Source organism: Haliotis rubra, unplaced genomic scaffold (genome assembly GCF_003918875.1).
Source record: "Haliotis rubra isolate DU_JTF1 unplaced genomic scaffold, ASM391887v1 Scf20, whole genome shotgun sequence".
NCBI classification, from domain to species: Eukaryota; Metazoa; Mollusca; class Gastropoda; order Lepetellida; family Haliotidae; genus Haliotis; species Haliotis rubra.
The window spans coordinates 801,012-817,501 of record NW_025766003.1 but is presented as its reverse complement, the minus strand read 5'-3'; the positions used below and the strand labels follow the sequence as shown (position 1 = coordinate 817,501).

The 16,490-nt window shown below is 41.5% G+C and overlaps 1 protein-coding gene across 1 annotated transcript; it reads left to right on the top strand.

The window, feature by feature from the left end:
• Positions 1 to 1,096: 1,096 nt before the first annotated feature.
• On the top strand, positions 1,097 to 15,234 carry LOC124275516 (neurogenic locus notch homolog protein 1-like). The gene is made up of 14 exons (XM_046711095.1): positions 1,097 to 1,121; positions 1,625 to 1,741; positions 2,251 to 2,361; positions 3,195 to 3,413; positions 4,338 to 5,208; positions 5,625 to 6,061; positions 6,522 to 6,638; positions 7,294 to 7,410; positions 7,550 to 7,593; positions 8,192 to 8,360; positions 9,243 to 9,377; positions 10,270 to 10,380; positions 11,050 to 11,184; positions 12,466 to 15,234. Exons 1-14 carry the CDS (start codon positions 1,097 to 1,099, stop codon positions 12,723 to 12,725), a joined length of 2,868 nt encoding a protein of 955 aa, XP_046567051.1. The 3' UTR covers positions 12,726 to 15,234.
• Positions 15,235 to 16,490: the final 1,256 nt, after the last annotated feature.

Genomic DNA, 16,490 nt, shown 5'->3' with positions numbered 1-16,490 from the left:
AATACAATGACCACATGATTTATGGCAGATCCAGTGTGCAGACACCTTTATGGACCCGGATGTGACATGTACTGTGATGAAGAATCAGGTCAAGGTCGCTTTACGTGCCTGGAGGACGGAAGTAGGAAATGTAATGATGGCTGGACGGGCATGTTTTGTGATACAGGTACATTTTCGTGTGTAGTGATTTTGATTTTATGCCCTTTGAAACAAATAGTAGTCCCTAATCACGTCCTGTCATCGAGTTTTGTGTATCTCGTGATAACTATGAGCACAGGAATGTGCTGTCAAAATGAAACAAAAGCATATCGAACTTTGTATTCTGCCACACCCAAGGGACGCAACTCGGCACAGCGACGGTGGTGCTATATATGTTAATTAATATTAGTTCATATACAATGTATAGATATTAGTTATAATATTGCATGTATTTCCCCTGTTAGGATAATAATATTTCTCCAGCAGTTCGGAGACTCGGGTGATCAGATTCGGAAATTTATAGCTGATACCGTCATCGTGACCTGTGATTGAAACATATTTAGATTATTGCCAAATACTTCGTTAAAACAAACAAGTGAACGAACGTATATGACATATTGTTTCAGCGTTATCGGACAATGGGTGCATGACTTGTTCTAAGATTACGGTATGTGCAGAAATACATAGAATTTGGCATCAAATTCGAGTGTAATTCATTGCCAATAATGTCGTGTCACCGGGTATAGTCATAGACATTTTAGACTGAATAGATTTCAGAACAAAATCTTCGTTTAAAACAGTAATTTACAAATAAAACATATTTTTCAGCTATGCCATTGCACGAGACAGGCACCGTCGAGAAGAAGCCCTATTTATACTCTGACCAGAGCGATGTCACCAACGACGTAGTGGGTCTCTCAAGACAGAAGCGGCAGATAGTGGATTCAAGTGAGTACGAGACACTGCCACTGTCCTGGACCAAGCGTTCATATGTGTTGTGGAAAAACATCATCATCTGCTCCTCAATTTTAGAAACGCATATCATTTTCTTATGCAACATGTCCTGACCAATGAGTGATAAATATTCTCCTACAAGATGAATTATGGTGTCTAGAAGATGGTAACAAATCGTCCCCGTACGGGTAGGGTGTCCCTTTCTTACAGTTTGGTAGATGTTTAACGGTTAATTGAATAAGCATAGAACTTGATCACATTTTTTGTCCTTCATTTCACAGGTGACTTACTATGAATCTCCTGGGTTTACACTACTGTAAATAATGTAACTGGCCCCGATTTCGCGAAACAAACTTAAGTTTTTACTCAAATTTCAAACTGAGTTTGACAATTTGAAACAGCTGAATTTTTAACAAGACTGCATTTTTTAAATAAAAATATCCCAAACAACTTAAGTAATCTATCCACCAAACTCAAATTGTCTACTAAGTTTGAGTTTAATATTGATTTCAGTTTATTCTGGGAAATGCATTTTCCTGTTTTCTCAAATTTGAGTAAAAAACTCTGACTTAAGTCAAAACTCAGACTTAAGTTTGTTTCGAGAAATCGGGGCCTGTTTACTTTACAAGCGCAAAACTTGATCAAATTTTGATTCTGCCCCAGTATATTACTGACTGTGAACTCCTTACAGATCCCTGTCGACAAGCTCCGTGCAAGAATGGAGCAACCTGTCAGCAGCTCCGGACAGAGCTGGGCAACTTCACCTGCATCTGTAACCCTGGTTACACTGGTACTCTGTGTGAAAGAGGTCAGGGTCACAGCTTCATTCTGGCAAATCATTAACTGATCTATCATATCCCAGTTATCTATTTACGCATTCGACCCTGATAAAGTTATTGCCCTGTTGCTAGCGAACTGTTCCGTCTGCATCCTCAGAGTCTCAAGTAGACTGTACTCTTAACACATTGGATATCAAACGCTAGTGGGTTCACACAAATTGGGACTTGAGGCTGAATTTACAGATATTTTAATAACGGAGACAACATTATTGACGTTCTTGTTTACGAAGCTTGTAAATATCATGCAAATGACGATGTCTAATTTGTTTTAAAACAAAGCACGTCGTGTAGCCTTATAAAAAGAGGAGAATCATATTTCGTTTTGGGCTTAGCAATGCCTGGTTTGCAATGTTCCCGTACACAATAATGATATTTATAATCACCAGGCATCAGACTTTCACTCAGTGATAAATTAACCAATATTGACTGTACAACTTTCAATGAGCTGGACCTACATCGTTGTATTTCCACATTCCAGGTATAGATGAATGCGCCAGCAATCCTTGTCTCAATGGCTTCTGCATCGACGAGATCAACTTCTTCAGATGTTCCTGCAACATTGGGTTCAGAGGGCGATTCTGCGAAGAAGGTGTTATATAGTGTTATATACAAGTATTCATTCAGTGCAAAACCTAAATTATTGCGATAATCGAGTTTTACCACTTAAGCAATATTCCGGCAACAGTAAGGCTGATGTAGACTATTCTCTTAACACATTGGCTACAACAATATAGCTAGTTACTCCAGTAACAACAGTAGGTCTGATGTAGACTATTCTCTTAACACATTGGCTACAACAATAAAGCTAGTTACTCCAGTAACAACAGTAGGTCTGATGTAGACTATTCTCTTAACACATTGGCTACAGCTACAATAGAACAGCTAATTTAAATTAACATAAAGTACAATTTTGGCGGAATACAACCAGACATGCAGGCACGGCGAGCTAATGCCAATATGCTACCGCACAAGAAGAACCGATGAATCTGATGCGTCGCGGGTGGCCTAACCTAGGCACGGAATTAGCTGTACACAGACACGTCCGCGGGATCCGGTAATAATGGATTAGAATCCTTGATTCGAACTGATTATGTTTCGAGGTCTAGGAGCACCATGAAGACTAGGGTCAGAATTGGTCTTCAGCAACCCATTCTTGTCGTAAGAGGCTACTAACGAGTTCGGGTGGTCAGACTCGCTGACTTGGTTGACACATGTCATCATACCCATGGCGTATATCGATGCTCATGCTGTCCATCACTGGACTGTCTATTCCAGGCTCGATTATTTACAGACCGCCACCATATAGCTGGAATATTGCTGAGTGTGACATTAAACAACAAACGAAACAACCAACTCAAATGTCACTTAACGATCAAATAAAGTAAACTTTCATGTAACATTTCACGTGTTTTCAATCCTCAGATATCGACGAGTGTGCAACCTTCCCCTGCGAGAACGGGGCCACCTGCAGACAAGACAGACCAGGGAAGTACCAGTGTATATGTCCGAGCGGGTTCACCGGACGCCGATGTGAGGTGGACATCAACGAGTGCGCCGTGCTCAGCCCGTGTTGGAATGAAGGAACCTGCAGACAAGGTCCTCCTGGAACATACATATGTGACTGCCCTGTGGGATTCACGGGTACGTGTCGTTCTCCAGAAATACCTGACGGTCGGAGATGTGTTTTTCGTATGTAATGCTCCTTTTATTTCAAGCAGAAAAGACGAGAATGGATGTCCATGTATGCACTCTGGAAATATTCAACTCTAAACATATTTTAGATTCTGTGGGTCAAAAGGTCATTTTCAAATCATTTTAATAAACTGCAAATTAAAGGTAAACAAAGTATAAACAAGGCAATGAAACAAACAAACAATACTTATTAGATGTCGTTCTATTTAATGCAATTATCATAGTTGTGTTTCGGACGTTAATTGGCATTTCGGGGACTGTTTTCAGCCAAGTAGCGTTTTGATAACTTCTTTGATAATTTCAGGTCCAGCAGTTTGAATTCTCTGAAAGAGATCTTGTTCACATATACGGCATATATATTGGTTTCGATAATCTCGCATATCGTGATATCATACATATCAGGCTGTTAGACTGACTGACTGACTGAGTTTGGTTTTACGCCGCTTTTAGCAACATCACGGCGGGGTACACCAGAAATGGGCTTCACACATTGTACCCATGTGGGGATTCGAACCCAAGTCTTCGGCGTGACGAGCCACCACTTTAACCACTTGGCTACCCCACCGCCCTCAGACTGTTAGAGATTCGGTATACCCAATGTGAACATCGATGCTCATGATGACAGTCACTAGACTGCCTGGTCCAGACTCGTTTATGTACAGACCACCGCTGGAATATTGCTGAGAGCTTCCTTGTACAGCAAACAAACAAATAAATGAAACTCCACCAAATTTGTACGGATTCATTCAAAACATCTTTGTATAATGCATAAGGTTGTTCGTCTATTATGCTCAGTCAAAAACGAATGTGGCGTTAAACAACAAACAGATAACCGTATTGGAACTGAATTCATGTCTAGTGTTTCTTTTCAAGGTGTTGACTGTAAAGATGACATCGACGAGTGCGCCTCAGGTCCTTGCTTGAACGGCGGATCATGTCGACAAGGCACTGCTGGAACCTACGAGTGTGAGTGTCCGCTTGGTCTGGTTGGCGACAACTGTCAAGACGACATCGACGAATGCGGCCTCATCAACCCCTGCAGGAGAGGTACCTGTATCAACAGTCCAGTATTCGGCCAGTGGCTGTGCCAATGTCCAAGAGGTTGGGAGGGGGAAAGGTGTGAGAATCGGATCAACCAGTGCGCCTCAAGCCCCTGTCTCAACAATGGCGACTGTAATGAAGGCGAACCAGGAGACTTCATCTGTGACTGCCCTCGTGGATTTGAAGGCGACCGTTGTCAGACGAACATCAACGAATGTGACAGCGGACCTTGTTTGAATGGCGGGACATGCGCAGAAGGGGCGGCTGGAGAGTACACCTGTACATGCCCTTTAGGTTTCACGGGAACCACGTGTGAGACAGACATTAATGAATGTGACGACCGACCCTGCAAAAATGGCGGCACTTGCACCGAAGGACGTGTTCCCGGGACATGGGTGTGCGCATGCCCGACCAACTTCAACGGATCTACGTGTGAGGGTCAGATCGACTACTGTGCCGGGAGGCCGTGTCAGAACAATGGGGAGTGCCGCCAGGGGTTGGGGCAATACTTCTGTACCTGTCCCCGTGGATTCCGAGGTCGAGATTGCGAGGTTGATATTCAGGAATGTGCTTCCAGGCCTTGTCAGAATGGCGGGACTTGCAGCGAGCCTGATTTCGGAATGTTCTTGTGTGGCTGTCGAACGGGATTTGAGGGAGATGTCTGTCAGATTGACATTGACGAGTGTCGCACTAGGCCATGCAGGTATGATATGTTGCCGTCAAATAGAGAGGAATCTGTAAAAGTAAGTCAGCAGTAGGTGAGTGAAGAGATTTAACAGCTTTTCATAATTATATCGTGCATCGTGTTAACTTGTAATGGAAGGAAAATTCCAGGCGATGTCGAAGATAAGGTCTTGAAAAACCTAGAAACATAATCACGGCGACACCTGGATTTGGAATCATGATCACAGGTACAGCGAACTCAGGTAGTTGGCGAGTGTTTTATAAGTCAGGGAACGTGTCTTATTTAACTGAAAACAGTCGAACAGCTGCGTCTTAGAAACCCGAGCCACTCGTGAACCCTTTAGTGTTACATTATTTTTATGTCTCCAAGAACATCTGTTTGTTTCTTATGTTTTTAGAATCATCCTCAAAACAAAACAAATTTCCTTCTTTCAGGAATGGTGGACTGTGTTTCCAAGGGTCCCCTGGAACATACGAATGTCGATGTCAACCGGGCTGGACTGGTTCGACATGTGAGCGCGACATTGACGAGTGCAGCTCGAACCCATGCTCCAACTCAGGCACATGTATACAGCCGAACATCGGGTCCTACTCGTGTCAATGTCCTCCCGGCTTTCGAGGCCTGCGCTGTGACATTGAGGTCAACCCATGTGACTCCAGCCCTTGTCGTAATACGGGCACTTGCAACTCCCTGGGTAGAGGAAGCTACAGCTGCTCATGCCCTGCAGGGACTTCCGGTCTCAACTGTGAAGAGGATTTGAACGAGTGCGATAGTTCACCTTGCACAAATGGCGGGACTTGTTCCCAGCCAATCATTGGCAGTTTTCAGTGCGCGTGTACAACCGGATATAGGGGAGATCGTTGTGAAATTGGTAAAGTATTTTTGTGATTATAAAATGGCCAAATAGAGTGTACATGTACAGACCCAAAATGTTACATGCATATGTTTATTATATCTGCTCCATATTTTGCGTGCACTTTATCCCTTAAATGTGTTTTTTATACTCACCGCAAATTTATTTATTTTTTCACCGTGTTCTAATTTTGCCCATTAATTGTTTCCTTTCCAGTTCCTATGTTCTAACTGATTTCTCTCTCGCCTTTACCACTTCATCATTTATGAATCATGTGTTCATCCCCATTACATAACTGATGCTTTAAAAACATACAATACACATAGACTTTATACCCAACCAATACACTAATTATCACATTCTCATGTTAATTAATGCATGAAAATAATTGCCAAAGAAACATATTAGTTGAACGTAACGAATGATTTTGAATACACATCTATAATGGTGTATCAACGCCATGTCCTTCTGATTGCAGATATCGACGAGTGTGAGAACAACCCCTGTCGGAACAATGGTACCTGTAGCCAGGGCGACGCCGGAACCTACAACTGTGCATGTGATGTGGGATACACTGGCGTCAACTGTACTCAAGGTAGGGAAGGTCAACTGTGTTTGAGTCAAGGCCGCTTTAAGTAGTAGTTCAGTTATACCAAGACGCGGCAGCTAGAATGTAAGAGGAACACCTGAAGTCATGCAGGGTGCCGTTGTACATAGCGATTTTAGCGCTAAGGTGACCGTAATTCCCAAACCTTTACATAGGCTTAAGGTCGTCTTAGCGCTAAGGTTTTTTTGTACAACAGCATCCAGGTTTTAGAGGCTTACGATGATTACGGGTATGGAAGCCATGATATAAGGTTTCAGGCACGTTCTCTGCACATCGCAGTGATTCATTCGGCAGGGCCCCTTTCTCCGTTAAGATTGCCTTGGGTATCAGTTCTCGTAACAAGTATATATTTTCAGTTGGATTGAAAATTATGTAACCTCTTTAACTTCGTTAAACTAAATGTACTCATCTACCACGATGTAAGTTAATAATCACGGCAATAACTAAATGGGTAAGTATTGTCAGTTTATCAAACCATGAAAGACTTTGATCTTTTGTAGGTAGTATGATTTTCAAGACGTCGAGATAACAGGCTTATACTTAGTATTCCTCTGCTGGTTTGATGACATAGTCATAAGTCAAAAACATAATGTGTCTGGTTTTCGGATGATAGATGTGTGTAATGGTCTACTGATTGTTGTAGATGTGAACGAGTGTCTGACAGACAACTGTCAGAATGGCGCCACATGTGTACAAGGGCCACCAGGAACATACAACTGCACATGCGCAAACGGCTACTTTGGCCTGCTCTGTGAACAAGGTACAGTATACCTGTATTCTGAAATATCGGAGTAAACACTTATGAAGTGGAGTTACAGTGGATTTAGGCAACAGGTGTATTAGTAAATGTGTATACCACTGATAACGGACAAATTGCAAACTTTTGGTTTTGTTTTCAGAGGAGATATGTCACAACAGATGTCAAAACGACGGCACTTGTCAAGTGAGTGTATATGTTTTAAGCTAATGGTCAACAACAGTTATAATTCTGTCTAAATGTTCCCGTGCCGAACCGGTCCTCTGTGCCTCGGTCGTGCCATAGATAGAAATTAATGAGAATTAAAAGGAGTGTCCTTGCTGTTGGTATGTTGCTGATTGATGTTCATGCTGTTAACCTTAGGTTTACCTTGCGCTTATTAAATGATACAGACATCGTGATATAGCTGGAATAGTGCCATCTAGGGTTTGAAACAGAACTCACTGTCCTTGGACATTCCACAAGTCCTTGGACATTTCACAATTCCAACAAATTATTAATGCGTAATATCTTTACAAGAGTGAGTGAGTGAGTTTAGATTTACGCCGCTTTAAGCAATATTCCAGCAACGAAGGGGGACACCAGAAATGGGCTTCACACATTGTACCCATGATCTTTCAGCGTGAGGAGCGAACGCTTTTACCACTAGGCTATTCCACCGCCCCACTTTAGAAGAATTTGGTCATGATAACCATATGCAAACAAGGGTTTCTAACCCTTACAAAGCAACGACCATGTAGTTTAAGTATACAAATGGGGTGTTACTGCATGCACATTGTTTCAGGAACTGTTCAACGGCACCGCCATAGCAAACGACTATGTGTGTGAGTGTGTAACGGGATTCTCGGGCCGGATGTGTGAGATTAACATCGACGAGTGCAACAGTAACCCATGCAGGCAGATGGGTGTGTGTGTGGACATGGTCAACCAGTACCGCTGTGAATGCATGAAAGGTAAGGTGAAACTGTCAACCAGTACCGCTGTGAATGCATGAAAGGTAAGGTGAAACTGTCAACCAGTACCGCTGTGAATGCATGAAAGGTAAGGTGAAACTGTCAACCAGTAGCGCTGTGAATGCATGAAAGGTTAGGTGAAACTGTCAACCAGTAGCGCTGTGAATGCATGAAAGGTAAGGTGAAACTGTCAACCAGTACCCCTGCGAATGCATGAAAGGTTAGGTGAAACTGTCAACCAGTAGCGCTGTGAATGCATGAAAAGTAAGGTATAACTGCCAGCCGTATATTGTTGTGAATATATGCCTAGAAAGGTGACACTGTCAACCAATATTGCTATGAAAGGTAAGGTGTCACTGTCAACGGTGAAAGGTTTTTATCCAAGACAGAATTACTATTTCCTATGGTGAAAAAGATGGTAAACACCTTTATCTTACCTCACACATAAATGTCGCTTTCTGATTGGCTGAGCTCTCTTCTATTATTTTCAATGTACCTCGCTAACAAGCGAGTAACATTTCAATGTACCCCGCTGTCAATGGCAACTCATTTGGTACTTCATAGTAGTAATTCTTATCTCGAATAACATTGAATCATGTATGATGTACGGAACTTACCGATATTTTGCGAATGCAAATCGACGGAAGGGAGATAACTCTAAATCTGTTTTTTCTTGTCAGCAAAATCTAGCGATGGCTACAAACAGATTTGTACCCGTGCTTCAAACAATTCAAAATTAACATTAAGGTGTTCGGTAAGATAAATACGTTGTTCACTGGTCCCTGGGGGCCAATGGGTTGATGTACCCTCGATGTTTGTTTATGTTCCCTGTACCAATGACCCCCTCGTGACCAGTGAACAACTTATAATGTTCTGTTACAGGCACGACTGGAGCCCTGTGCGAGGTGGACATCAACGACTGCGAGCCCAACCCCTGTCTCCGGGGTGCGGGTTGTGTGGACTGGATAGATGACTTCTACTGTGTGTGCCCTGATGGTATCGCCGGCAAGATATGCAGTATGTCACGCTTACGTTATTGTTACTGATTACCTATGAGGATAGACCCGTGACGATCCGGGGGTGGAATCGGGCTTTAGCAACAACTGATTGTTGCATGAGGCGAGGGTGGTCAGGGTCCCCTGCTTGATGCATGTCAAGGTATCCCAATTGCGCGAAAATCGATGCTCTTGATGCCAATCAGCGTCTTGTTCAGACTCGGTTATTTACAGATCGCAGTCATATAGCTGGAAAACTGCTGACTGCAGGGCTAAACAAACAAACAAAAAAACGTATGAAGGATTCAGGTGCAGGTGAGACTCTTATTGATACAGCTACAAATTAAGGAATTTAGAACATACTGGCTTTCAATGAACATTTTACGACCATTTCAGTCACGTTTTTTCACACATGAATTCTGGAACAACATCAATTCTACTTTTGTTACTTTTAATTATGCAGACATGTGACAGGTTAAGAACCAATCAGAATCGAGTATTTTTCCGAATTCACGTATTTGCTTGAAGGTTAAGGCTATGAGTTTAATATATCATCTAGGCCACGTGTTTGAGTCTTAGTTAGAACAAAGCAACACCTTTATAAGGAAGGTCACATGTAGGTCTGTAAATAATCGAGTCTGGGCCAGACAATCCAGTGATCAACAGCATGAGCTTCGATCTGCGCAATTGGTATACGATGGCGCGTGCAATTGTGTTGTGACTATCACGGTTTAATCAGTATGAGTGGAGCACACAGTGTGTCCTTACAAGTTCATCACAAACAGTAATGCATGTAGCAACAACATAAACGGGTGGATATTTTGCCATCATGATGAACTTATTTTTGTTTCATTGTGTATTTGCTGTCCAGTCTGACTATGAAAGGGGTTGAGCAATAAGTCAATGTATTTCAGATGAGTCCTCCCCTGGGACTGTCTATCGTCCATGCCAGACAAACCAGTGTCTGAATGAGGGTTTCTGTTGGCTAAACGCTGACAACACTTTCAGGTGTGAATGCCCAAAAGGTAAGAATATGTAACTGTCCATTGTAACAAACCAGATATATACTACCAAAATCTCATCAGTGGAGGGGACAAACTAAATGATTTTTCCTTGTTGTATACCCTAAGCATGAGCTTGGAAGTCCAAAAATGTATCTGTAAACGTTAAATATGAATGAATTCCAAGATGGTCTGTATGAGTCTCGACCGCCTCCGTGGTGTAGTGGTTAGAGCGTCCGCCCGGAGAGCGGAAGGTCGCGGGTTCGATCCCCGACCGCGTCATACCAAAAGACGTTAAAATATGGTACTTGTTTGTCCCTGCCTGGCGCTTGGCATTAATGGGTACAACAAGGACAGGTCGGCTCGGAGTCAGTAAAATGTGTCTGAGTGGGGTATTCATGCTTCACTGCGGCGTGGTATCTCAGTGGGCTAGCACTATAAAACCAGCTTAAGCCTGGGCTAGTACAAGCAGCCGCACATACACATACACACGCATGCATGTCGTCATATGAGCAAAATATTCTTCAGCACGACGTTAAACCCAATTTCACCTCACCTGTATGAGTCCCATGTATACAACTCCACGTACTGGTGGTGATGATGGCATAGCATGAGATTGGATGAATATTCATTCACTGAAAGAAGGTCTGTTTGAGTGGAAGTAACTCCATTTAATCGTGTTACTTATTGCAGGTTTCACTGGTACGAAATGTGAAACCAACCTAGAGAACTGCATCCCCTCACCATGCTTGTCTGGAGCCATGTGCACCGACTGGATAGATGACTTCTACTGCCACTGCCCCACGTGGACCTACGGGAAAGTTTGTGGTGGGTAGCTTACCAGAAATAGCTAACTATGAATAGAATATGCGATCAAAGGTTACGAATGTTATATATGTGATTACCATTTCTTGGTAGAGTATAAATCCTAATATTTTGGGGTTGTCTCCCCGACCCAGTCTCTCAGAATGAGAGAATTAATCGCCAGCACACGTCAGCGGTCTACCCCCCTCAGATTACTACCTCACGTCCTTCCAGCAATCAGACACAGGTAGCTCTTTTTTTTTTATTGATCCGTCGTGAAGCAATGGTGTCTGTTGAGATTTCTTGTCATCTTTACTGACCTTTGGTTGTCCCAACTTTTATTGTTTACAGGCCACGACGGCTAAGGTGGAACATTGCTTACTACTTCTATAGAGAATCGGTTTTAGCATATCATCGATCGATCACTATTATAGAATATTGCTGACAGTGTAAATGATCTCAACACACTCTAATGTAGATATAGAACCTTGTCATTTTATGATATGTACAAACAATGTGACATAGACGGAACCTTAAACAAAGACATACAGTTGTCATTCATGTATACAGTATACTATAGTTGTAACGACGTCAAATGACCTATACGTCTAGCTCGTCAATCAATCTCTATTCAGTACTTAAAAGGCTACAGGCCTGTAGTACATTTAAACTTTACATGAGTAATTGAAGTCATTTACAAATTCTTTTCTATAACAATCTTTCATTTCCTTAAACTCATAGCGAAATATACGTACATTGCCAGATTCTGTAATAATGATGTATTAGTATCTGCTGACAATGAAATGAATTTTCTTACACTTGGATGGCTTTAGGTATTTCGTTCGTTGAATCGTATAAACAGGACAGATTAGAAGGAAGTGTAATTCATCCTCTACAGTATTAATGTTACATAATTGACATATTCTGTTTTCTCTTGGTATACCTGCATACCTGCCAGTTTCAGTAAATAATTCATGGTAAGAGCAATACAAACGAGAGAGGTATACGAAACTTGTTTACGTCAAGTTTTGCTAAATACTCTTTAAAACGCATACCAGATTTCCATTGACTGTAATATAAACATTTTGTTGATAGAAGTAATGATTCCAGCCAAGATTGGAAATACATATCTTTCATTCTTTGTGTAAATTATATGATAAAATTCTACTCCGTCATAACCGTAATTCGTCATACACATTTTGATTAAAATCTAAAAAAAAAGGTTCGTTACATCCGTCATTTCGTTGTGGTTTACTGTATGTCTCTGATGTAACGTTCACCTGACACAACGTCCCTCCTCCACAGATAACATCACATCATACGTGGAGCCAGTGACGCCTGTTGGAGTCAAAAGAGGTCGATACGGCATCAACCCCATCACCCTCGCCATCCTCCTCGGCATCATCTTCCTCATCGCCTTCATCGTCGTCATCATTGGCCTCATCTGGCTCTGTGTGAGTCAAAGGAAAGGGCCTAGGGACTTCTGTTTCGCCTTGCCTTCGTCCATGTACAGGCAGTTGTTTGACAATTGGCACGAGAGTACCTTCAGTTCCGAGCGCTATTAACCATGGATATCTCACTGCACAGCTGGAATCGTCCGATGTCCCAGTGGCGGAACTCTTCTACTAAAGGGTTGCAGAATACTCCTAGAATCAATGTTCTACCCAAAGAAAGATGCATTTGCACACACGCAAACAACATTAATACAAATTCAGTCATTGTAGTAAATGAAAATATCATTATACCAAGGAAAATCTGATACACCATGTCCACAGATTAAATGAAATATTAGTTTGAAGTGTCAACCAAATCTGGATATTGCGCTCTCGTATTGTTCCTTGGAATTCTCTCATAAGAGTAACGTATTTCGGTCGTGTTTCGTGGGAAGCATCTTCAATTCATCCAGTGTTCCATTCTTCTACATTCCTTGTCAGTTGGAATGGTATTGTTCAGAAATTGAGTACCAGTGTAGTCAATTACAATACCTTCGCGGTTGCGTTTCCTTGAATCAGAGTCGAATCTTTACACCAGTTCAATTCCTCAATCCATGATACCTCAAACTCCCTAGAAGATCGAATGCGTCGGTCGCTCGTAACATCGATAAATAAAAAGCTCCGAAACTCATTAGCTGAGTATAAGGTTCAACAAATGTGACCGCCAGAGGCTTTGGGTGAGCTTGACTTAGGGAAGAATGAATCGGAATAAATGATATAATGTTAATGTTACAATCTAATGTTAATGTAACAGCACTTCGATCAAAGGTTTATAGATGACAAATACCCGCATTTCAGCTGGATTTATTTTTAAGAAAATGAACATCACAAAGTGCAGTTACAATACCCATGTTGTTTTGTGGCTTAGCTTATCAGTACACTGACATATCGATGTACATACAGCATATATTGTAGATATCAAATGTATATTTATTTTTTTACATATTGCCGATGACTGGGTCTATCTCATGTCAACATTTAACATGACTTCTCTGTAAATACATCAGCATGTAAATATCTTTTCCGTATTTATCAAGGAGATAGCTTTAATGCAGTCTTAATATGAGTCCTATTTCAACACATTGTCTCAATCATTTCCAGTCAGAGATTCGTGTCCATTTCAATAAGTTATTGCCTTCTTTAATAGCATGTATTTCATTTATTGTATGCTGTGTGCTGGAACGTATCATAGTTTATTCATGGGTAATACCAAATATTGCCTTTGGATCTGTATGTATACTATTTGCCTTTGAATTTAATAATGTAACGTAATGCATGTATCTAGACAAATATTCAAGATAAAACTGTTGTCTGGCTTAGGTGAATCTAGATATCCAATGTAAATTGTTTCCAGTTTGAATGGAATACTGTAAAATGCTTCGTTCTTTCTAACTTCTTTGCATTCAGATTAATTATATGGGATAAACAAGCTTAACTGAGTGTCATATATTCATTATGCCGGTGATGTTATCTCACAACGAATTTAACTCAACGGTTTTTTCTTTGATATTCAGTGTCTAATCGCGATGGCATTTCCATACGTGCAACGAAGTTTTTGTCAATCGATTTAATGACAATGTGTTAGAAATACTTTAAGCATAATGCATTTTATTATTTTGTACTGTTTTATACACTTGCTTTCAACTTCACTTTCTGCTTGTACATTCCATTAAATGTAAATACATGTAGTACGAACGCAAGGATCGTGGTTTCCGACAAAAACAAAATGAAACATATGTTATATTTGGGATAACACTTTCTTAGTAGAGTACAGATTCTAGTACTTTTGGGGTTGAGTCCCATCTGGGATTCGAACCCACACCCTCAGAGTCAGGCACCTAATCGCCAGCACACAAAGTCAGACGCCTAGAGCGCTCAGCCACATGGTTAGGCAAATATCAAACGAGGCAATTGGTTTAAAAGGCTACACGATAAAAATTCTACAAAACGGACTAGAGACATGCCAACAATTGTGATCTTGGATTCGAAACTGGAGTCGATCTATGTTTCTTGGATTGTCAGCACCATAAAGGTTCTTGTAGGTTTCATCGAAATGGTAAGGGTCTTAGACATGCATCAGTTTGGAATCTCATCCCGCGTCAACAGGCGCGTAGCAAGCCATTTGTTTTCGTGTAAGCCCGATAGGTAGCAAAGCTTTATATTTCCATAGTATTGGGAGCTTGCCCAACCTTTTTAGCAACAATCATATGTAAGCCCGGCCTTTTTTTGATAATGGTAGCTACGCCCCTGGTCAAGTTAACACGCCTCAACTGAAAAGCGGCATTAAATTACCTTCACTCATCTGACGTCACAGCTTTCTTCCGACAATGTACATGTAGGCATAAAATATTCGGGCATGAAGTACTGAGTACTAACTTCAAGTGTATTATTCTTCAGGATCTTTGAAGTTGTGAAGCGTTGCTTTGTGGTCCTTTCAATGCTTTGGACACTACAACAGTGCAAATATGCAGATTTTCAAATTTACGATTGGCCTTTTGAGAACCAGTGGTAACTCTGTAAAGGAATGCTTGTGCTTTTCTACCATTTGTATTTCATTTTTGTAATAAATGTATCAAAATGACTCTTGATTACCTTTCTTAATCAACCACAGTATGACATCTTGAAGTCAAGTTGACATGCCAGAGATCCGTGCAGATCCGTGAAGAATAGACCGCCTCCGTGGTGTAGTGGTTAGAGCGTCCGCCCGGAGAACGGAAGGTCGCGGGTTCGATCCCCAACCGCGTCATACCAAAAGACGTTAAAATATGGTACTTGTTGGTACAACAAGGACTGGCCGGCTCGGAGTCAGTATAATGTGTCTGAGTGGGGTATTCATGCTTCACTGCGGCATTGTGTCTCAGTGGGCTAGCACTATAAAACCAGCTAAAGTCTGGGCTAGTACTAGCAGCCGCACATACACATACACACGCATGCACATCGTCATATGAGCGAAATATTCTCAAGCACGACGTTAAACCCAATTTCACCTCACCTTCCGTGAAGATCTGGTGTGTAGCAATACAATAGTGAGACCAGGCTTACTCGGGAGATGCACACGCCATCGTATCCCAATGATAATGTTGTAAATCACTCGATTTTCTGGTTCAGATTCCAATATTTACACTAATATAGCCGAGATAGTGTTATGTCTCGAATTTAACAACAACCATTTGTTTGTTTGATTGTTTGACGCCACACTCTATGACGGAGGCCTGTAAATAATCGAATCTGGACCAAGACGCAATTCGGATACGATGTCGTGTTGACCAAATCAGCGAGTCGGACCACCCCATCCTATTATTCGCCTTTTACGACAAGCACGGGTTGCTTAAGACCAATTCTAACCCGGATCTTAAAATGGCGTATACAACAACCAATCCATGACATATCTCACATACGTGTGCTGGGCGTATTGTCATTGCATCAGTGCAGTCTTGTACCATGTGGTGAAGTCTACATCATTTAAACAAATGATCCACTGTGTGACCACTTGTGTCCCATTCTGCTTCACTGACTCAATCGGCTCAAACTACAAGATCTGTGAGTGGAAGTTGAAACTATCGTGTCAACAAATACAGCATCGACAAGCAGCTTTCAATTTATGTTATTCTTCCCCAGCTACTTTCAATTTCTTTTATTCTTCACCAGCTTCTTTCAATTTCTGTTATTCTTCCCCAGCTTCTTTCAATTTCTGTTATTCTTCCCCAGCTTCTTTCAATTTCTGTTATTCTTCCCCAGCTTCTTTCAGTTTCTGTTATTCTTCACCAGCTTCTTTCAATTTCTGTTATTCTTCACCAGCTTCTTTCAATTTCTGTTATTCTTCCCCAGTCATAAGCA

Excerpts from the sequence above, each read along its gene's own strand:
- LOC124275516 (XM_046711095.1), top strand. The coding sequence starts at position 1,097 with ATGGTAACAAATCGTCCCCGTACGG. Across the intron at positions 2,362-3,194 it reads AGGGCGATTCTGCGAAGAAG|ATATCGACGAGTGTGCAACC; the intron begins GTGTTATATAGT and ends TTCAATCCTCAG. Across the intron at positions 7,411-7,549 it reads TGGCCTGCTCTGTGAACAAG|AGGAGATATGTCACAACAGA; the intron begins GTACAGTATACC and ends TTTTGTTTTCAG.